This window comes from Fundulus heteroclitus, chromosome 5 (assembly GCF_011125445.2).
Source record: "Fundulus heteroclitus isolate FHET01 chromosome 5, MU-UCD_Fhet_4.1, whole genome shotgun sequence".
Classification (NCBI taxonomy): domain Eukaryota; kingdom Metazoa; phylum Chordata; class Actinopteri; order Cyprinodontiformes; family Fundulidae; genus Fundulus; species Fundulus heteroclitus.
In genome coordinates this window covers 40,879,651-40,902,454 of record NC_046365.1, presented here as the reverse complement: position 1 = coordinate 40,902,454, position 22,804 = coordinate 40,879,651, and the positions used below count along the sequence as shown (strand labels likewise).

Below are 22,804 nucleotides of genomic sequence, written 5' to 3'. Positions count from 1 at the left end.
GATACGCTCAGACGGAGCTTTAATTAAGATGAACTGTTGTCCTAATTGAAAACAAGGGTTCAAATGAAGACAAATGGAGCCACAGCTGCATGCTTCGTTCCTCGACACAGCCTCCTCCTCCTCCTCCAGCATCTCTACCTCGGGAAATCTCAAATAATCAGCGTTCACTCACACGTCGGTTTCTTTTTTTGTTTTCATCTTTCAAACGCAAACAGAAAGTGAATTAAAAACCTGCGTAATCATCCTCACACTTCCCAAACCTCTCCGACCACACCTGCTCCTCCGACGGTCAAAACTCCCTCCGCTGCCGCCGCCTTCTACCAACTTTGCTTCAAGACGTGCGAATAAACCGTTCCCACCCACTGCGACACCTTCAACTGTCCTCTGAAGAAAGACACGGACTCTCTGACACCTCTTCTGTCCCAAACCTTCCTCTAACTCGTCAGGGAGACGCAGGATCCGATGCTAAGATCAGATCTGATCTCCGTTCCAACCTCTCCTGAACACACCTGCACTAGATCCAGCTTGAATGCACCTTCACAACATTCAGTGAGACGACCGGGGCGTCTCAGAGGAAGAGGAAGCTCAGCTGTGTGGAGGAAGGAGGACAAGAAGGGCGGAGCTTCTTCCAGCTGTGTCATACGAATAAAATGGCCGTGAGGGATGATTGGGATGATCGGGAAACCAACAGATCCCCAGCACGCCGGATCCAAAACAAAATGTCCCAGAAATGTTGCTGCGTGAATTCGGTTTAGAAACGTTGCAGCTGCTGAGAGACGCTGAGAAAAGCTTCTTCCTGGATGAGGCTGAGAGTTTGATGAGCAGCTTTACGCCATTCCTATTCTGAAATATTCAGGAATCCATGAAGGAGCCACAGGAGAGCTGAAGGATTTGTTTTTATAGAAACGTTGTGGCCTGGGTCAATGTGAGCTTCTGTGCTTTCTGTGTCTCTGCTCTGTCTTCTCTAACATAGAAAGTACTCCTGGGTCAATGTGAGCTTCTGAGCTTTCTGTGTCTCTGCTCTGTCTTCTCTAAGCCCCAGTGGGTGGAGGCAGATGAGCGTTCACACTGAGCCTGGTTCTGGTTCTGCTGGAGGTTCTCCTCCCTGTTAAAGGGGAGTTTTCCTCTCCACTGTCGCTTCATGCATGCTCAGTATGAGGGATTGCTGCAAAGCCATCAACAACGCAGACGACTGTCCACTGTGGCTCTACGCTCTTTCAGGAGGAGTGAATGCTGCTTGGAGAGACTTGATGCAACCTGCTGGGTTTCCTTAGAGAGGAAACTTTCTCACCAACCTGGAGGATCTGATGGAGTCTGACTTTGGAAAGAGCCTTGAGATGATTTGTTGTGAATTGGTGCTATATAAATAACATTTGATTTGAATGGAATTGGACTGGAACTTTTAAAAAGAAAACATGTTGATTTTTAACTTGTTTAAAAGTCAACATTCAGTTTTTCTCGGTTGTTTGTTCAATATTGATGCAAACGCAGCGCGGTGCTGACCTTTGTTTTGTTACTAATCAACAAACCATAAATTCACGTAAATGTATCTTGCTGACATCCAGGGAGCCTCACATTTCCACTCAGGACCCAGAACATGCAGGGTCCGGTTGGATCAGGGAATAATCAATAATGTAGATAATCTATGTCTAAGATAATGAGGAGGACCTCACCGTCCCTCTGGGACAACATGGTCCTAGCTCTGAGTCCCACGTCTCCAGGACATAATTCTGCATCTGGAGCACAACAAGCAACATGTACAGGAGGCAGGGCGTCTCTAAGCAGACCCAGCAGGGATACCAGGTTGATCTCTGGAACCGGCCCCTACACTTCATGCATCCGTCTGCAATTTTGATTCTTCTTCTTCTTTCAGTTTTCCCTCTCAGCGGTTGCCACAGCGAGTCGTATTGGACCCAGTTCCCACTTCCCTACAGGAAAAGATTCCTACATTGCAGACTTGGAATCCCGACACTGGGCAACTTCCGGTTCATTTATACGACGCGAGCAACAAAAATCCCAACTTTTAGCAAATCCTTCCTGCTTTCCAGCTTTTAACTGAAACTAAATCAGGCTGGACAGGTTTGATTCTTCTGACTCAGGAGCTCAGAAATGTCGCCTGTGTTGTAGTCAAACTGAATCCCTAATCACGAAAAAACGTCTGATTTTACACCTTGGAAACAAATCCTGCTACATTACCACCAGAACATGGTTAAGCCCAGCAGATCTGAACTATTTCACCATTTCTGAGCTTTTATGGTGAAGCTGCAGCAACAGAGGTAAAAGTGTTACTTTTTTGTAGTAAATCTATACTTTTACTAGATTTAACCTTTAGACGTTATTGAATGTAGTCATAAAGTTAAATATGTTCATCCTTGGGGTTGTAAGCTTTCTGACATGCACCTGTTAAGCTATTGCCAAATGTTCCAAATTTCCAAACTTTCCAGTGGAAAAACAGAAAATCGGTTCCATTTGCAGCTGATCAGATGGGATTGAGTTACGTTGAAGCTGCAGCGTTTGAAGTTTGAATCCTGGAATCCTGGACATCTTCAGCGTTCACTCCCGAGGTCTGAGAATGGTTTCAAGCTCTTCATCGAACTCTCAGCGGCAGATTTGTTCCTTTGATTTGACTCCGAGTATTAAAAGTGAAGGATTCCTAGCCCCTAACATGGCGGAGACCTGTGTGCGCTGACCTGTAGCACATCAGTGCGGCCTGCTGGGGGCCCTGCGCCGAGAAAAAGAACAGATTTTCCTGTTTGGTGAACATCCTGGAAGTCGATGGGTTGAACTGAAACTGCCCGGAGGAGCATTCGTCTCTCGGGTCTCGCTCCAGCCGACGTCACCAAGCGCGCCATCACCTACGCTTCCAAATGTCACCTTTACTGTGGTGAACGGCGGCGAAGGGGGATCTGACAGCGAGGGGGGGGGGGGGGGGGGGTAAATGTCAGCAGAGACGTTCCTGCAGGTTGAGAGAGAGGACGCGCTCCCGAGGGTGAAGAAAGCAAAACACAACAAGACACAAAGAAATATCAGAACTCCATTCAGGCACAAACGTGACAGCTGAAAGCGGGGCCGCTGAGGGCCCCCTGAAGACGGGGCCGGTCGTTCTCCGGGTGTGGAGAGGCTGCCAGATGGATGCGATGTGACTCGGGAGTGGGCTTCAGCAGAGATCCTCCTGCTCCCGCTTTGGTCCGATGTCTTTCAGGGCCTCGACTCAGACAGACGTCGGCAACAAGCTCAGCGCCGGCGGTTCGATGCGGGACGCCGATCCTCCGCGGAGGATGTTTACATCCACGGCGCCGTCTCTGTCTATTGCACATATCCTCACGGGTACATTTCAACGTTTGTCAAATAAAACATGGGGAGAGAAAAAAAAAGACATTTAAAGCGTAGATAAGATAAATGCTGCACAAACAAATGTAGATTTGGTACAGAGAGATTCCCTTGAACAAAGGTTCAGAGCGACCAAAGAAAGCCATATGCAGCCGTAACATGAGCTAAAGTGATCCAACACGCTTACATAATGCCTTCGTCTTAAAGGGACAATTCAGTTTCCTCACTCGGGTTTCAGCTCAAGGTCCAAACGTCTATTTTCCCTTAAAGTTGGGATTTATTGCAGCCAGATTTATCAGGGTTTGGATCACGGATGGAAGAGGGGGGGCAGCTGCATGGAGGACTCAGAGAGTTCGTACATTATGAGCCCATCCACCACCTCCTTCCGCTTTATAATTATGCTCTACACATAAAATCCCAAAAAACATATTGAGGTTTATGGCTGCAACTGAACACAATGAGTGAAAATGCTGATTGTTAAATTATGTAGAGCAAAAAAAAAAAACTCCTAATAAATAAAAGTAAATCAGGCATTATGTAAAGGCCAATAAAGATGAATGAAGTGCTCGTGATTTGCCAAAGTTGCAGCATGCAGCATAAAGAAATACAAAATAAATTATTTCCTGATAAGAAAATTAAATAGTAACAAATTAATTCAGTAAATTTAGCTGCACTGAGATGAAAAAATATGAAATTTCAGAGATACTCACTGACCAGCAGCGCAATGTCTTCTTGCACTGAGGTAGCAAATGTTGTTGTAGTACCTCTCAACCTCCACACGAGGTCTCTGTTTCGCCAATTACATCAAAACAGCTGACATACACATTGGAGTTTGAGCTGCAAATTTAAATAATTACAAAAAAATAGAGAATAAATAATATGCTGATTATTTACTGCATCTTTACATTAATGCACCATAAAAAAACTTTTAAAGTGCACTAATTTCACAAAACAGAACCACTTCGTTCCTCATTATTGCTGTTGTGTAATCACGGAGCAAAGAAGAAAAACTCTTATGGTTTCGTTAAAATAGACTTTGAGCAGATAATGTACTCTGTTAAAGATTATGATACTGTCCAGCAGAAACATAATAAAATAAAATACACAAGGAGCCTAACCTGTGTGTGAGAAAATGTATTTCAGCAGTCTTGAACATCAGCCGATGATAAATTTAATAGTTCAGTTATAACTCTGAATGTACTCTATTGTGGGGGAATACATTTTGATATATTTATTTTTATTATTTACAGGATTTTAGGTTCTTTATTGAATAAGATTGAGCTAAAATGTTTAATAAACTGGTAAATCCTAAGAACTGTAATGGACACCAATAACTAACGTTTTATATAATGTTTAGTTCTATAATTTGGTGAAAATAGGTCAAGTGATTCCAGGAACAGAAGAAAACTAACATTTCAACAGTTTAAAAGCTGTGTTTTAAACATTTTTGAAAAATGCCTCTTAATTTTTTGATCACATACGACAGAAATTTTATTTTAAAAAAGTAATTTTTGCCAATGAAAAGCTGTTTCTCTTTGGTTTCATCACATTTTGAGAGTGTCCCTGGGATTTTATCACCTCGCTTCCAGCATTTATTTAACATTTTGCAGCAACAGCAGCTTTATTTTAGGTACATGAAACAAAATGCATAGAGAAACTGGTTTGTCTGGAGCTAAAACTCTAAAATCTCTGTAAACTAATTGTCTTGTCTTGGATTTTGGTCCGAAAGCCAAACAAGTTTTATATAAAATATCTGTCTCTTACTTGAAGTTTTACATATTTGTCACTAAATCCACATTTAAATGGTGTCTTTGAAGAACACAAGCACCAGTTTATGCCAATTAGTCCAAACTTAAGTAGTTTTCCCTCCCTTTGAGTTCAGAGTTAGTTTGAACTTCAGATGTTTCAAGACGGCAGAAATAATTCTCAGAGGAAGACTTTTATCGAAACGCGACGATGAAACAGACAAATGTAAAAACTCAGTTATCTTTTTCTTAAGTCTCAGTTCTTCAGTCTGGGATCGGTAACCGGAACCAGAATGGAAACGTTTGGACGTGACGGTGGAGCTCTGAACCGGTACGGGTGATGCTCGGTGGTGTTCGCAGGACTATGGCACTGTTAAAAAAGGATTTGGTTGATTCAAGGTTCTGCCATCAGGAGATCAAACACAAAAGGCACTTATCAGCCATCATAATCAGCAAAGCCAGTATCCTGCTTGGCTTCTGCAGAACCCAAACCTCTTTAAGAGGTTTTTTATTCTCCCCTCCTTTCTTCTCATTGTTCTCCTCAGCCTTCCCGTTTCCCAGGTGTTCGGTTTTCCGTCTTTTCTCTCTCTCAGTCTCTGAAAGATTATCTGTAAACCGTCACTAAAACGTTTTCCTTCTCCGTCTTTTTAGAAGAGTACTTGTTCAGGGACGTATTGCTTAAGGGGGATCGTGGGTGACATTCTTGGGGAGTTACTGCCCCAGCTCTATGGAGACATCACGCGGACTCCGGCGAAGCTCCGGCTTTCATTTTTTGCGCTCCAGATAATTAGACGGGACCCAGCCCTTGCGGGGGTGCAGGCTGTCCTGCACCTGGCAGTACCACCAGCCGTTGGGGTTTCTCTCCAGCACCTCCAGACACGTCCCCTCAGTGAAACCCATAGTCTCCTCATCGCCACGGTAGTCCGCGATGGACACGTACACGTCCCTGCCCAGGTTGTTGTGGATGAGCTGGCTCTTCTCGATGGGCTTGGGGCGCACCGTGGACACCGGGATCCCGTTGCGCTGGCTGGCTCGGCTCAGGGCGTCGGGGACGTTGCTGGTGCTGAAGGCGCTCCCCGAGCAGCCCAAGCCGGAGCGCTCCACCGGCCTCGTCTGGCTCTCGACGACGACGTGCGGTCGCACGGTACTGAAGGAGGCGTTTCTGCGAACCCCGAGCGTGGCGGAACCAGAGCTGTAGTGGTCGCTTCTGCCGAGGGACTCGTTTCTCCGTAAGGAGCCGGTCGTGTAGTGGGAATCCTTGGATGTCTGCGACGTGGTGACGAAAACCGACTGGGGCCTGACGGCCACCTGCCGCACCCCGTTTCTCATCCGCACGCCTCCGTTCACCAACCCGGAGGGCTTGGAGAAGCCTCCGGGTGGCTTGGACGGAATGGGAGGAGAGTTCCCCCTCAAACCTTGGTGCTGCTGGGTCAGACCCTGAATGTTGATGTTATTCAGGGCCATAACGTGCTGCTCATTCTTCTCCAGGCTGTTGGACTTTTTCCCACTATTCCTTTGTCCGTTTGACTCCAGCACACCGGCATCGCCTGCCCTCTTGACGGGTTCGAGGTAGTACGAGGGAGCCCAGCCCTCCTCTGAGGCCCAGCGGACGTACCACCAGCCGCTCTCCTGCTTCTCGAGAACCTCCACTTCCACCCCGGCTGGAAAGCTGATCTCAGAGTCCTGGATCTTCTTGTAGACGTCCACGGAGCGGTACAAGGTGGGGCCTTCCACGTCGGAGTCCCCTCGGCTGCCTTTAGAGTACACAGACGACAGGTCGGAGGTACTGCGCGAACACATGGAGCCCTCCGAGGAGATCACAGACGCCGTCTCCGACTCGTCCCCGCGGGTCGGTTTGAGGCTGTGCCGGTACTGACTGGTCGGCCTCAGCTGCCGTCTCAGAGAGCCGATGTCCATTCTCTCCGGGCTCTGCGGCTCCGACTTGGTCAGGAGGGGTTTGGGTCTGACGGAAGGCTTGGGTCTGGTGGAAGGGCTCTGGCCGATTCCTGGTTCAGCATCCCGCTTAAGGGCGGGACTTTTCTTTGGACCTCTGCCTTGCTCGTCTGATGAAGAGTGAGGGCTGCTGTCCTGAGACCTCATATCCACACGTCTGCCGAGCGTCTGGCTCCTCCTGCTCATCTCCGGCGTCCTGTTCTGCCTGGTTAAACCGGCTAGAGGGGACGACCCCGACGGTTTCCTGGGGACTGTTGAGGAGTGGTAGCTCCGCGGGGAACTGGGTTCACTGGACCCTTTAACTCTGGGTCCTTCGATGCCACTGCTGAGCCTGAAGCCATCGTTCTCGTAGATGCACTCCCCTTTACTGACCTCTTCCACGGACCTGAACGAGGTTCTCCGATGAGCGAAAACCGGGGACGCTTTGCAGACCGGAGGTGAAGCTTTAGTGGAAGGAGGGGAGCTGTGGTACTTCTCAGCCACCGTCTTGCAGGCCTTCACCTCGTTCTTCAGGAACTCGCTGTCAGAGTCGCCCTCGCATCCGACCGCGGGAACGTCATACTCCGGTTCCTCGTACACAGGCCTGCTGGGGTGCTCCGAGGCTTTGGAGGGCGGGATCAGAGGTTGGGGGGGTTCCTCGGAGTCTTTTTTGACCGGAGGAGCCGGCGGAGGGACTTTGGGTCGAGTGAGAGTGCTGCTCCGTCTGCTCAGGTTGGGCTTCTTGCGCTTGTCGATGTACGAGCAGGGCGCCCAGCCTTCCATCTCGCCGATCTGCACGTACCACCAACCTCCTGGGTTCTTCTCTATCACCTACACAACAAACATAAACTCGTCTTAATGGGGTCAGAGTCACGTGCCATTAACTTAGGGCTGAGCTTAAATTAATCAGGTTTTTATGGTTTGCCTTTCTGCCAAAATAAACAAATCGTCAGCGCCTCGTCCCACGCGTGCATGTTTATGCGACGTTGTTAATTTATAAGAGAACATCTCAGATCACATGCTTAATAAATCACAAATACAAAGAAAATAGTAAAAGTAATAAATAATAAATGCAACAATCAACATCATATTTAAATAAACCCACAGTTTGCACACGTTCTCTCCGTACGCAAGCTAGTTTTACATGATTCAATATCTAAATAAAAAATAAATAAACTGAAGAACTATATACAGAACCCGTATCAAACATGGACAGAAAAGGCACATTATAGACCTCTATTGGTGCGTTTTATTACTGGATCAAACTACCTAACCTCACCTCTCCTGCTGCAGTGACAACTCACTGTAGTAATAATAAATGGACTTTGCTTTATAATTGAATCTATTTTAAGATTTTATTGTAATAAATCTTGACGTCTATTTTGTGGCGCCCCCTGGAGGCCGTGGCAGCCTCAGCATTTGCTTATTTTGCCTAGTGGGTGCCTTGGCTCTGATTGACTGCTTCTGTCTGGGCTATGTTCGCTTTTTTTAAAGTGGTCTAAAGGAACCATAATCCTAAAGTAGTTGAAGTAAGGCGCCGATAAACTGAGGTTTGGATGTTCTGCAGGAGTTGTCGAGAACAGCAGCCTGGTGCACAACCGAGGAGACGGACCCAGGGACCACTGGAGGAGAAAAAAATTGTGTTTTTAAGCTCTGGATGCACTCAGAGGTTGGACAGGTCGTCTTTTCCTTTAATTTCCTGCACATTTGACATATTGGTTAGTGCCTGCGTGTGTTAAAATCAAATAAGCATGATCCATTTTGATGTTAGTCTATTATATCTTAACTAAAAGGTGCAGGAGAACCCAATTATTTTTTCTCCCATATCAGGAGCTGAGACCTGTCTTAGTTTATTTCCAGTTAGGTTTAATGAGTGACATTTTGAATACTTTCATCTCTATAAAGAAATAAGGGCTTCATCTTGTTTTTGTCAACATTTTGTTTGTATTTCATTTGTGGAGGAGGCTGGGGTTAGAAAAATGTATTAATCCAACAAAATAACTATTGGATTACTAAAATGATTGTTAGTGCCAGCACTAAAATCCAGTGAAATGCTAATAAACGGATCCCATAAATGATTCCCGTGACGTTTAATGTCTCATTTATAATCATGAAGCCCCCTTAAGGTATCTCCAATGGTGTCTTTATCTTTCCGCCTGAGTCTCTACAGAGAAATCTCTCTGCATGATCTCATTAAAACACGTCTCAAGGTCGCACTCCGCTGACATACATATGCAATCAGCCCTCTCTCATCTCTGCAGCGACACTCTGCATCTGTCCTCTTACATCAGCCTTTTGTCCTCCACGGAAACTGATGCCATCGGAGATGGAGGACTGGAAATCCGCTATGGTGTAGTACTCTGCTTCCACAGCAGGGGGCTCTGGTGGCTTGGGTAACTGGAGGCCCTGAGGAGGAGACAGAAGAGCTCCACTCATGCAAGAAATGTGACTACTTGTATAAAATCTGTATTCTTCACAGTTAGGGGGAAATCACAACTTATAACAACATTTGTGGGTTTTTTTTAGTCGGCAGAAAGTTTGTGAATCGTCTCACCAAGTTGGCTTCTCTTCTTGGGGGAGGCTTTTGTCTCAGGTTTGGAGACCCTGAAGAACACAATAAATCTTCTCAGACTGATCAGAGTAAACAGAACAGCAAATAAAATCCGGTAAAGAGAAACTTTACACGTGATTCTTAGTTAGTGAGAGGAAGCAAAATCCACACAGAAAATGAAAATGCTCGTGTTAGAGCTCCAAGCAGGTTAGCATTGCCAAAAATAATTAATTTCATCGTCTCCATCAAATTCACCACCAGCCAGACTCACCTACAGCTTCCAGTCCTACACAAAGAATGACATCTTTTACTTTTACACACAGAAACAACCCACTGTCCTCTGTAGGAAGTTGAACACGAGCCCTCACCGATTTCCACTCTGTGTGGAGCCACTCGTGCCACAGCTGGAGACCCGGCTTCTCCTCGGACTTTGCTCTCGCTCAGGGCAGAACTCGCAGCTATTCCCAGGCAGGGACTGTTGGTGTCTCGGCCGGCGCTCAGCCTCCTGCCCGTCTCGGCGTTGATTTCGGAGTTGTAGGGCATGGGCAGGCTGATCTCGCTCTTGGTGATGTGGCGCTCCGGCGTGTTGCTTCCCTCTCCGTCTGTCTGGATGTCCTTCTCGCTGACCGACTTCTTCTGCAGCAGGTTGCTGATCTCCATGATGTTTCCGATGATCTCCACGGGGCCCGTCAGGGTCTTCTTACGAGGCGAGAAGTCGTCTTTTAGTTTCTTCAAGTAGGAGGCCGGGGCCCATCCCTCCTTTCCTAAATATCTGTTGGTGAAGCAGACAAACAAAAGTCCTCAGTGTCTTATGTTGCTGTTTATTTTGTCTGTAGCTGATTTTTACATCACAGCATCACTGACAGGTCAGACCAAATATAATCCCTTCCACAGATATTAGAACTATAAAAAAATGCTATGATGTGTATGAAACTGTTATTGCTCCATTTCTAGGAGAGATATACGATGGACGGAGAGATGTGCATCTTGTTCATCTTTGCTTTTACTTTTTCACCTGGATATTCAGCCTATTTTAATAATGTATGATACTACCATATGTATTGTGCATGATAATGCAGCTGCATCCCTTAGCAACTAGAGACAGTATAAACGATTAATATTCGGATCAGAACATGTTTGTCCATTAGCATGATGTAAGCAGGTATTATGTCTGTGGGGAGCAGCAGAGATTATAAAGTCTGACTGATGCTGGGAGGAACAACCTGCAGAAATGCTCCGTAGAGCATCTAGGATGCAGCAGTCTGTCCCTGAAAGAGCTCTGCAGCTCTGCAGCAGCTCCATGCACGGAGGAGAGACATTGTCCCTCAGTGATGGGATCTTCCTTCCAGTCCTTCTGTCTCCCACCACCTGCACTGGTCCAGGGAACATCCCAGGACAGAACTGGCCCTCCTAATGAGTTTATCCAGCCGCTTCCTCTCAGCTACAGACCAGCCGCTGCTCCACCAGACCAGAGAAGATGGCTGATGCCACCACAGAGATAAAGAAGGTCTTCAGGAGCCCAGAAGACCTCAGCCTTAGAGTCTGCTCTGACCCTTCCTGCGAAGAGCATCAGTGTTATGAATGCAGTCCAGTTCATGGTTCAGGTGAACACTCAGGTACTGAGAAGTGTCTAATATCTCCACATCAGCTCCCTGGATGTTCACCTGTGTCAGTGAGGTAGATCCATGTCTGTGAAAGTTCACCATCAGCTCCTTTTTTTCCCCTGCATTTAACAGGACATGGTTCTGCTGGCACCAGCCTACAAAGTTCTGGATCCACTGTCTGGACTTGTCCTCATGCCAAAGAGACCGACTATGGCAGAGTCACCAGAGAACTTCTGCAGGTGACAACCTGAAAAGAACAGTTAGCTTTGAAACGAGCCGGTTCTTTAACTGTCCTGTAACCCTGAGCCACGACAGCCTGGTGATTCAGGCTCTCAACCAAAGATTTTCTCCCAGTTGTTTCACATTAAAAGATTTTATCGCTGATGAAGCTTTGTAAAAAAAGCTTTACAAAAAAAAATGTATTTCCTTCAAAAGCTTACACTGCAAAAACAGAACTAAAAAAACCTTTGAAATGAGTGCATTTATCCTTGATTTGAGCAGGTAAATAAGATTATTTTCCAATGGAAAAAGATTTTTGCACTTAAAATAGGAACAATTCATCTACATCATCTTATTGCAAGTGCAGTTTATCTAATCATCTGATTTTAGGGGTCAAAATATAAATTTCTTTGCTCAAATCAAGGACAAACGCACTAATTTCAAGACATTTTTACTTATTTTTTGTTTTGTTTTTGCAATGTAAAAGTACTGCAAGGAAATAATAATAATAATAATAATAATAATAATAATAATAATAATAATAATAATAATAATAATAATAATAATAATAATAATAATAATAATAATGCTTCAAAAAAAAACAAATCCCAATGAAATCCTAAAACGAGGGTATAATGACACGTAGTTCTTCACATGTATTCGTATATTTTTAAGTACTGGCCAGTTCGAGGATTTCTTGGGTTTGTAAATGTGAACTCTTGTTGCGATGCCAGAAAGCAGCAAGTCACAGCAAGCCGCCACTTTTAACGTCCCACAGGATTACAAGGAAAGAAACACGCATGTCAGGCGTAGTCAGCGGGACGCCCACCAGTCACTGAAGAACGTCACATCAACACGATGACAACCAAACGGCTCGCTGGTCTTTAAGGCCTCGCCTCGAGCCCAGAGAAAAGTAAAAGTCACCTTAAAGCGGGTCCGTCTGTGTCCAGTTGACCCACCTGATGTACCACCAGCCCTCCAGGTTCTTCTGGATTACCTCCACGGTGACCCCTTTCTCAAAGCTCACCTCATCCGCCCCTTGGCTGGTGTACGGCTGGACAGTCAGATATTTCTCCTCTGTTGACGAAGGAGGGTAAAGAGTCAAAAGAAGAACAAAGAGTTTCTTTTTTTGGAGGAGAAATGGCAGCAGGGTCATTCGTTGAGCTTTTCTCAACGTTGCTAGTTTCTTGCAGCAGATTGCGGCCTTCATCTCCCTTGAGAGGTTACTCCTCTTCAATTTACAGCCCTACATCAGGCTTTTCTTACAGAAGATGAGCTATTTGGGCTTAAATCTGTCTTCCCAGATCCCTATCTGACTATCACTCCCCTCTCACGCTCTGCTACCCCTCATAGACCCTGCAAGGGAAGGAAATCCCTCCATGGAGAGCAGAGGAGGCGTCTGGGATTTCTGGAGACCAAACAAAACAAAGACTGGTCAGAAAAGGATGAGAACAACTGCACACTGCAAAAACGGAACTAAAATTAAGTAATTTTTTCTTGAAATGAGTGCAGTTTTCTTGATTTGAGCAGGTAAATAAGACTATTTGCCAATGGGATAAGATATTTGCACTTAAAGTAGGAACATTTCATCTCCATCATCATTTTTCAAGTGCAGAATATCTAATTATCTTATTTTAGGGGTAGAACTACTAATCCCATTGGCAAATAGTCTTATTTACCAGCTCAAATCAATGAAAAATTGACTAATTTCTAGAAAATGTTACTTACTTTTAGTTCCCTTTTTGCAGTGCAGCATGGTTAGATTTATTGTTGCTATATGAAAAGTGAACAGAGAATATGTTAAGTCCACCAGAGAGAGGTCAGAGACAGCTGGATCACTGAAGAAAAGGAGAGGAAATGGATTCATTCTGAAAGATTCTGGAGTTTCGTCTATAATCGGAGTATTTTAGGTAAAAATCTCATCTTGTTACATAAAGGCTCACATGAAAGGCCAACAATCTACTTGGTCAACAGTAAGGATTAGATCAGCATTTATCTCCATGTTCCTCAGACTCAGCACTGCAGCAACAGCTCCGTGTGAGAAGTGCACGGTCAGCGGGATCCTGGAGATCAAATCAGGGGTTTAACGTCTCTAATAAGACCCAAACCCAAACAGAGTTAAAGGAGACAGCCCTACTGGGGTTAATTTATTGTTCAGACAGGTGGAGACAGCTTTACCTGGCCGAGCACAGGTGGTACAAACAGGAGTCGTTTTAACAAAAAATACTGTAGAAATACTGGGAGGAAACTCTGATGAACACCCAGAACCTGCTGCAGGGACTAGATGACCGTCTGGCCTGGGAACGCCTTAGGAATCCCAGAATAAGCTGGAGGATGTCACGGGGGGAACGTCTGGGTTTCCCTCCTGGATCAGTCGCCCCTAAACCCAATCAGATACTGGAAGGCAATGATGGATGGATATAGAACCACTCTCTGTTATTAGCAACGAGTCCAGTCTTTGTTTTTTTGTGGTTTGGGAACACTAAATGTCCTCAGTTCGTTATCATCAGAGTTTCATTAACATGGTTTCTACGCTGCCACGGTGTGTTTAATGTTTTAACAACAGATCAGGACACTGACTTCACTTCCATCCAGCTCTGGCATCTATTTTCCAACAAAAACAGGTCAGCCTCCAGAGGAGAACTGACGGATTTAGATGTGATTTGGTCCGGACACAGAGCCACGATGGGAAAGGGAAAGGCTGGTTTTTGCAAAGAGCTGACACACCTAGAAAGATAAGATAAGATAGTCTTTATTGATCTCACAATGGAGAAATTCACTCGTCACATCGGCTCATACAAGAAGGTGCAGAGTAGGGAAGGTGCATTCAATTATATACAGTGAATCTTCATATATACAATGGATCAGAAAGAATACCAAAAAAATACAAAAAAGGAAATAGGAATGGGCATATGATGTCTCATTTACATTCTTAGTGGTCTATATATATATATATATATATATAAACATATCTATATACTCAAATATATACATATATCTATGCGCCTACTTACATACGCACCTACGCGTATGTATGTGCATATACATTGTATACATTTGTACATACATACATACATACATACATACATGTGGGCTGACTTATGTTCAGGTGGTGATAGCAGCAGAAGTCACTACATCAGGATTATTGCACGGGTTGTAGGACAGTGTATTAAATAGATTATTGCACCTTGGTTATTGCACATTAATTGTTACAGTTATGGTCACAGTTGCAGTTACAGTGCAGCATTGTAAAATCTTATAGCAGCAGGAATAAATGACCTGCGGTAGCGCTCCTTTTTACAGACAGGATGTCTAAGTCTTGCACTGAAGGAGCCGGAGCATCCAACAGTCAGTTCAGGAAAGTGAGAGCGGACCAAGAATCAAGGAGAATGCTTGATTCCTGCTTGCTTGATTGCTTGCTTGAAAACAGCCACACACATTAGATCATCCCAATAAGATGGGTCCAATGGGTTCAAACCCATTAAGGATGTCCAGAGCTGATACCTGCATCCTGATTGAGTTTACCTTTTTTCCAGAGCTCCTGCGGCTGTTCTGCTGTCTCCGATTATGATTCACATCGTTCATATGCCAGCCAGCCGGGAGCTCAGAAATCACTGCCTGATCTCTTCAGGACGGCTTGCAAAATTGTAAATGACATTGGCGTGAAAACAAGTTCTCACAGATTTCTTGTGTTTCTGCATTTTTTGATTTAAGATCTCCCCAATCACATAGACCGTGTAACACGGAGCAAGCATAGCGTGTTAGTTAACCGTGTGGCCGTGGCATTGATTAAGGCCAGTAAACGACGAGGGACAAAAAGCCCTGATTAGGTCATCCCCATTAATTAGGACAATTATCCTTCTATTAGCTGCCCTCTGTGTCGGAGGCTCTTCACTAACTGATGTGAAGGGCTATCGGCTGCATCCCCTGTGGACGGAGAGGGACGTTTAGCCGTCTCCCAAAGGTGTGGGTGTGATTCCAGCTTCCTCCTGTGACATGTTGACGTACCCCTGGGCAAAGTCATTAACCCCTGGTTGCCTATCAGCGTGTGGACCGAGTGAATAAAAATGACCACCAGCCATTAAAGAGGTTTCCATCGTGTTCAGCAACACTGAAAGCAGGATGAGTTTGAGCAGCGGTGGCGTGTTAGCCGAGCTGGTAGCCAGTAAAGTTTAAAACCAGGAGGAATTCAAGGAGGAGGCCTCCAGCACGGTTTAATGGCCTCATTCTCTGGCGGTGGCGGCAGTGGCTAGCCCGCTGACTCATTTCAGAGGCAACACGGAGGCTGAGGTAATTAAAAGCAGCCTCCTGATTGGGCTGCGGCCTCGCTTTAACACTTTTCCATACGCTCATTTCGGGGCCAAACGTCACAGTTTTGAGGAGACGCATCTAGCGAGGAAACAGAGGTGCAGACCAGACGGATGTTCTGCAGATCTGAAATAAAGCTTACGGGACCTTCAGAAAGACCGGAGAACCATTGAGCAAAAACTATTAATCATTACATAGTAATAAATTAAAGACGCTGACAGAATCAATCAAATCACAATAAACTAAACTCTGAAGTATCAAGATCTTCTAGGCTTGGCTGAGCTTTGCACCTCTTTATTCACCACTGGGTTTCCTCACGTAGAAAACTTGATAAAACTTGATAATGTTTGGAGGATTTGATTTAATAGACTCTGTGAAGCCTTGAGATGCCGTGTGTTGTAAACTGGCTCTATATAAATAAACTGATTTGGTTTGACTAATAAAATAAAGGGTATCTTAGCTAATGCTCGAAAATAAAAATCTGACTCTCACATTTATTTTGCTGGTTTTCTAGAAAATCGTAGATTAGGTAGCAACACGGTTAAAGCTGTGGGGGACCAGAGGGGGAAAAAAGCTTTAATGCATTTGACTTATTTAGCTGCCCGGGGTGAGCTGGGAAGCCTTTCACATGAGACGGAGAAATATTTGAGATTTCGCTGCCTGCGCCGTGCGCTGGCCACCCAACCAGCCGCCGCTGGCACCGTCCCAGAGCAAGTTGCTGGTGGAGGAGAGATGAGTTGTTTACCCTAACCCTGAAAAAAGCCGAGCAGCAAACACTGCAGGCTGGTTTTCTCGCTGTATGTGTGGGAACTGCAACCAGCGTATTACAAACCCGTCAGAAACAGATGCGTTAAAAGCGTTTTCCATCACTTTAAAAGGATAATGTTGTCGTTAACGTGTTAGAGAACGACCGTCCCTCCAGGTGGATTACCTCACTAAGGTGTTTATACCGTTTAAACTTTTCTACATTTTGTCACAAAACAAAATCATCCTGTTTTCATCTTTTTTTTTTTTACAAAGACAAAGCTGTTACAGGGAGAAGTCACACCTCCACGCTTTTCCTCAAAAAGTAAAAACTACATTTAGCTGTGAGCTGCAGAACCTTCTGCTGACCAAGCATATTTTTAGTGCTTAAGTAGGCGATACGACAGAATAAACTGACCCTTTGGTTCTGGGTTTCAGAAAGAAATCAGGGAAAATAGGTTTGCGTGTACGTAATCTGTACTGTTGGGTGTTTTTACACCCAACTGTGTGTCCTAGAAGATCCTGAGACTAAATTATCAGGTTCAAACTGTGCATGTGAAGGCAAAATTTAGTGCATGAAATCTGCTGAAATTTAAAAGTTTCAGATTTTTACAGCAATAACATCAAGATTTCATGACATCCGCCTCAAGCAGTACAATCTGTGACAACCCCCCCCCCTCCACCCCCCAAAAAAAATCACAAAACTTTGACTGCAATTATGTAAAAACTGTAAAAGCTACCAGAAGACGACTTTCACTGAACCAATTAAAATCTGAAGTCTGCTGGAAAGGACGGCAAGATTTCCACAAAACATTCAGCGAATTTCACTATTTTCCATTGGAATAATGTCACACTTTTATGCATATTTAATGAAAAGTCTTAGCACACTCTTCCTGATTGAGCCGTAGATTTTAATGATTTATCGGTATGTCTCAATTGAGCACTAGAGCTGCAGTTTCGTTGTTAATTGGCTGTCGTTCTGTGCAGGTTTTGTGTCAGGATTGTGTTTGGATGTTCACCTCTGCTCTGCTGGCGGTTCACTATACCGCCGAGGGTCCAGCGGCGGTCCAGCCTCTTCAGATGAGCCTTTCTTCTCTTAGTAACTGAGGATGAGCAGCAGCAACCAAAAGATAAAAGAAGCAAATAAGTAAATTAGTATAAGAAGCTTGGTTTGGCAAAGTGAAGAAAGAAAACTGCTGTTAGGAACAGAAAAAAAAAAGCTCTTAGTGGGAATTCGTTTTTTCATCCACAGCAGGAACCTCAGAGGACGTGTAAAGCATATTTTTATGTATTTGGATTATTTACTTTTAAACTTTTCACACAGATCGCTGCTTATAGTGGACACAGGAGACTCATGTAGTGTAAAACAGACATCTCTTTTGAATCTTATCTGAATCAGAGCCATCTCTCTGAACATCATTACCGTCCGCCGCGGTTTATCTGTCGACGCTAATCAGCGGCGCTGGGAGATCCGTTTTCACAAGGTCTCAATGCAATCACTCTGACACCTTGCTTCATGTGCTTGGCAGTTGATTTAATCAATCCTAAGTATGTGGAGCCAGTTTAAGATAAGAGTAATTACCACGCCCAGACCCCTGCCGTCTCATGACAGCGTGGCCAACCCAAACGTCTCCCACCAGCATGTTGCGGCTACTTTTGGGCGCTCTATTCAGGACAAGATACCTTGTTTTGCTTTACCTTCTTGCACCGAGGGCCTGGAATCGCTTCTACTGTAACGCCTCCTCTCAGGTCAACATACCAACGGAGAGCCTACGAGCTGATAATAGCTGGTTTGGGCTGGTTGGAATATCAGGAATATACCAAGCAGCTGTGCAGAGTTCCAGTATGTTAGTGTTGATAAACGGTTGGGTAAAATGAGAGACAGATAGGAATCCAGAACTTTGTCAGCGAGAACGAGGTTGTTGCTTCAGCCTGAGGTGGAGATAAGAAGCCCAGCTATAATTGGAAGCTCCATATTTACTGATCCGTCTCTCAGGCACGGTGATTGCATGGGAATCGACACAAGGAGATAAGCTGCTGACTAATTGAGAGGTATTTATAACAAACTGTGCCATGAACAGTGGCGGCTGGCCAGTAGGGGGGCGCTCGGGCGCCGCCCCCTTTAAATCGTTTAGATAATAAATGATTTTCTGAACTGCAAAGTACTTAGAAATGTATTTATTCATACTGTGTGTCCAATAGACATGTTAGAATTTATTAAATAGTAAATACATAATTCTATTTAATTGCTCACATTGTGCACACTTCCTCCTTTCCTATGTGCGGGGCGCCGGTCTAATGTGAGTGAATGTAGGCGCAGCAACTTGGGCAGCACGTGATCTGAGGCTGACTTTAATTGGTTAGCTAGGTTTTTTCATAGGGGCGCACTGCTCTGCGTCCCGGACACACCCATTCTGTTGCGTCATTACTGGTAGAGTGTCAGTACTGGCTACTTTTTTTAAAAAACATTGTGTGATTGGACAATCCCCGATTCGACTCAGCTCAGCTGCAGTTCGTTAGGTTGATTCACGGTTATGCTTGCAAAGTTGAGTAGTTTTCAAAATGAGAGAAAATTCTGTTTTGTCTTTACAAAAAAATGCTTTTACAAAGCGTTCACTTGAAGAAAAAAAACAGGATAAAGGAGCTTGGACCGGATCGTCTTAATTTACAAATTCAGCAGCAGGCAAGTGATCTCTCCACTCCATGGTTGGACAAAGCAGTGTAGGTAGTAGTCAGCCAGTGAAGAAGCGTCGGATACTCAGTGTAGAAGACCATGAAAGGATTGCTGCAGAGGTGAGTTGTTGTGGAAAATCACTGTTACACTGGTTTATAGTAATGTTATTTAATATATTAGGAAGATGTGCGTTGTAGTTAGAAATACCTTTAGTTGTGTCTATGCTGTGTAGGTATGTTGATGTAATGTTTGTCAGCAAGATATTTTATTATTTAAGTTGTACTGAAGTTTATGGGTATGGGGAATAAAACATTTGGTTACTGAATTTTGTATAATCTTGTCCCACAAAAATGCTGTAACACATTTCATAACACAGCCTTAAAAAATGGCAGCAAATGTTATTAAAATCAGGAAAACAATCTAGAAGAAGTCTTTTCAGAAACTGTCACGCTCTTGAAGATCCTCATCACCACACCCATGACCACAGCAGAAAGCTGAAAGGTGCTTTTTAACTCTGAAAAGAATCAAGACTTTTCTGAGAAACTCAATGACTCAGGACAGGCTGAATGCAGTGGCCATGTTGTCAATGGAGAAAAGACTAGTCACAGAGATGACTGACTTTAACAAGAATATAATTGAGAAATTTGCTGGGCAGAAGGAAAGGAGGGCAAAATTCATGTTCAATAGTGCTATTTTTTAAGATTTTGCTTTGTTTGTTTTTCATTTGTTTGTTTATGTGCGCCCCACTCAGTTTTTTTAGCACCAGCCGCCACTGGCCATGAACCATTGATTTTTCTCACAATCCATTACTTCAGAGCCTGTGTGCGATCATAAGTGATTAATCTGACCCTTTTCTGAGGGCATATGAAGAGCAAACATCAGCGAGAAGAAGAGCAGACGGAGAAAGAAACTTTCTGTCTTTTATCTGTCTTAGATCTGTAGAAACCTGATTCCTTCTTTAGCTCTAACGTCTCGTCCTCTGACCTCTCTTATCTCCCAAATGTTCCTCTTTCTCAGCATCCTTCCATCTGTCTCCGGTACCTGTCATCCCCTCTTTCTCTGGTTCCTCTCTACCTCAGCAGCAATCCCACTGAGCTCCACCTTGCTCCGGTTGACCTCCTAATTGAAACATCCGCTCAGGCACAGAGAGGAAATGTTATTTCGAAGTAATTTCAGTAGAGCCGCGCCTGTCGGTTTCTTTCCAGAGAGCCGGGCCGTCGGCAGAATTAGGTTACGGACTACACGGAGATAATAAGATGTAAGGGGCGAGGGGGATCCGAGGGATGGCAGATCAGGAATGAGAAGCGACAATGTGTGCAAACAAAGGGACACAAGTGGAGGCACTGCCGATTAAGCAGAGTTCTGATTCACTTCAACGACGTTCCGATGGTTAAAGCTTAAATCAGGCTTTACGTCGTTATTCGGTGGGATATCACTCAGCTTTCACCTTCTATTTCATAAAATTATTACCTGAACTCGGATGCAAATTACAGTTACTGATACATTTCTGCTTTGACCAGAGGAGGAAATTTTTCAGCTCCTCCATCTGTGTGATACACTTAATAGTCCACGAGGGTGTAAGTGTTTGACGAAAGGAGAATTTTTATACTTTAACAGATTTAATTATTCTAAAGATTAATGTAAAAGGGAAAAAAAGTATGAAGGGTTAAAAGGGACAATATTAAATAAATAAATAAATCATAAATATATACATTTAAACATACCATGAAATAATTAAATGTAAATAAAAGAATGAAATGTAAAATGAAATAAGTAAAGGTGTCATTAAGGTCCCATTAAACAATTGAAATGTATCATGAATAGACCCGTGAAATAAATAAATGCACCATGAAATGTTCCATTGAATAAGTAAATGTACAATTTGTCTATTTAAACCATCATTAAACAATTAAAAGTAACATTAAATTATGAAATGTAAAATTAAACATTTAAATGTGCCATTGTGTGGATTGTTGTAAATATATATATATAAAAATGTGTGTATATCTGGAGCATGTAACAGAGGGTAATTTCCCTCTGGGATTATAAAAGTTTGTCTGATTCTGATTCTAATTCTGAAATAATTTAATATTCCTTTTAAATTATGACATTAAATTATTATATGGCATTTTTGTTAAATAAATTAATTGGAATATATATTTCATTACTGCTCTGTATTTACACAAGACAACAAGACAACTTCTTCCTGGTTGAACATCGAATACATTTTTGCTGATTTAATGGGCATTTAATGATGCATTTAATCATGTAATTCTACATTTAATTTTTCATTGTACGTTTATTTATTTCATGGTATATTTACATTTAATTATTTCTTGATATATTTATTTATTTAATATTGTCCCCTTTAACCCTCCATACAAAAGTTGAAAGAAAGAGGCAGAGGAATCTGATCCAATCTGTATACACAACATGAAAACTTCATTTAGGAAGCATGAAGTTCTGCTTTCAGCATCTCCACAGAGACAAAGGGAGAGAGAATCCTCCTCATCAAAGCCTGTTTTAAGATATTTTACCAATCAATTAAGAATATTTTTTAGCATTTATGGTCTCTGAGAAACAGATTTAAGTGTTCACAGCTGCCTAGAATTGTTGATTAATTACCATTTTTAAGTCTAAATGAAGCAGACGTAGCAGCTGCTGGTGTGTGTAGTCATTATTTCTATGAGAGGCATCCTACAGGCTTTAACTATTAAAGTTTAATGAATTACAACAAACAACAGTTAAAACCGGTATGAAACTGTTACAGTTCATTGTAATCCTGATTGGATCTCGCTCTTTGACTCCCTCCACAGTTAGGAGTCAGGATCGGGAGTCAAAATGCATCTTAAAGTTGCTGACACACACCATTTTCCATCTTCTCAGGAATGCTTGCTAATTGAAAATCATCCCTAACCTGAGTCTAAACATGAGAAAATAAAGAGGAGTTTGCAGAAACAGCAAGTCATTCTGTCTTTGAAGCATGTGTGGCGGTTCTGAATAATGCACACGTCTTGGGATCAAGGGTGTGGAATACGCAGTTCTGCTGTGGCAGGATGGGTTTCGCTTCTTTTGCCCTGACATCCTAGTTCCATGACAGGGTCAGTGAATGTCTGGGAATGTCACTGGATGCCCTACGAATGTCTCCACAAAGGAAGACAATGCCTAGCCAAATAATCAGAAAGTAGGACAAGAAAACCATTTTACATCCTCTCTGAGGTGGAGGGGCTCTGGATCTGTTTCTCTTCCAAAGCCCCTGGGAGTCGTGTCAGAGGGAATTACACCATGAACTCTTTGAAATACCAAAATATGTTAAATTAAAATCTGACGGCTTGTGCAAGTCAACTCAAAATGAATCGGTATGGGTCTGTTTTTAAATTGTCATTAGGGCAGATTTAAGTGCTGCATCTCTACTATAAAGCCCTTTTCAAAGTAGTTATTTTCTCTGCCAAGAAAGATTAGAGTTCAGCTCTATAGCTGCTTTAGACAGTTTATTTGTTACATTACTATCAACTCAGCTGCTCAAATTAAGTTCAAAAACACTGTATAATGACTAACATTGACAATTCATCAAACTCAAAGAGTCAAACACTTTTCTACACCAAAGAAAACATCCCGTAAATAAACATTTCCCTGTTTAGCTCTAAAGCTTCCTCAAAGACAACGCTAGTTCAAAAGTTGTCTGACTGCTATTGAT

General features: G+C 43.5%; 1 protein-coding gene across 2 annotated transcripts; it reads right to left on the bottom strand.

The window, feature by feature from the left end:
- Positions 1 to 1,867: 1,867 nt before the first annotated feature.
- LOC105923660 (SH3 and PX domain-containing protein 2A) lies at positions 1,868 to 17,536 on the bottom strand (the record flags this gene model as incomplete). Of its 2 annotated transcripts, XM_036137612.1 has the most annotated exon segments (7): positions 1,868 to 7,838; positions 9,294 to 9,413; positions 9,562 to 9,611; positions 9,830 to 9,844; positions 9,927 to 10,330; positions 12,341 to 12,458; positions 17,453 to 17,536. In XM_036137612.1, coding segments are annotated over 7 exon segments (2,789 nt in total), but the record flags the coding sequence as incomplete, so codon positions are not given.
- Between the last annotated feature and the right edge of the window lie 5,268 nt (positions 17,537 to 22,804).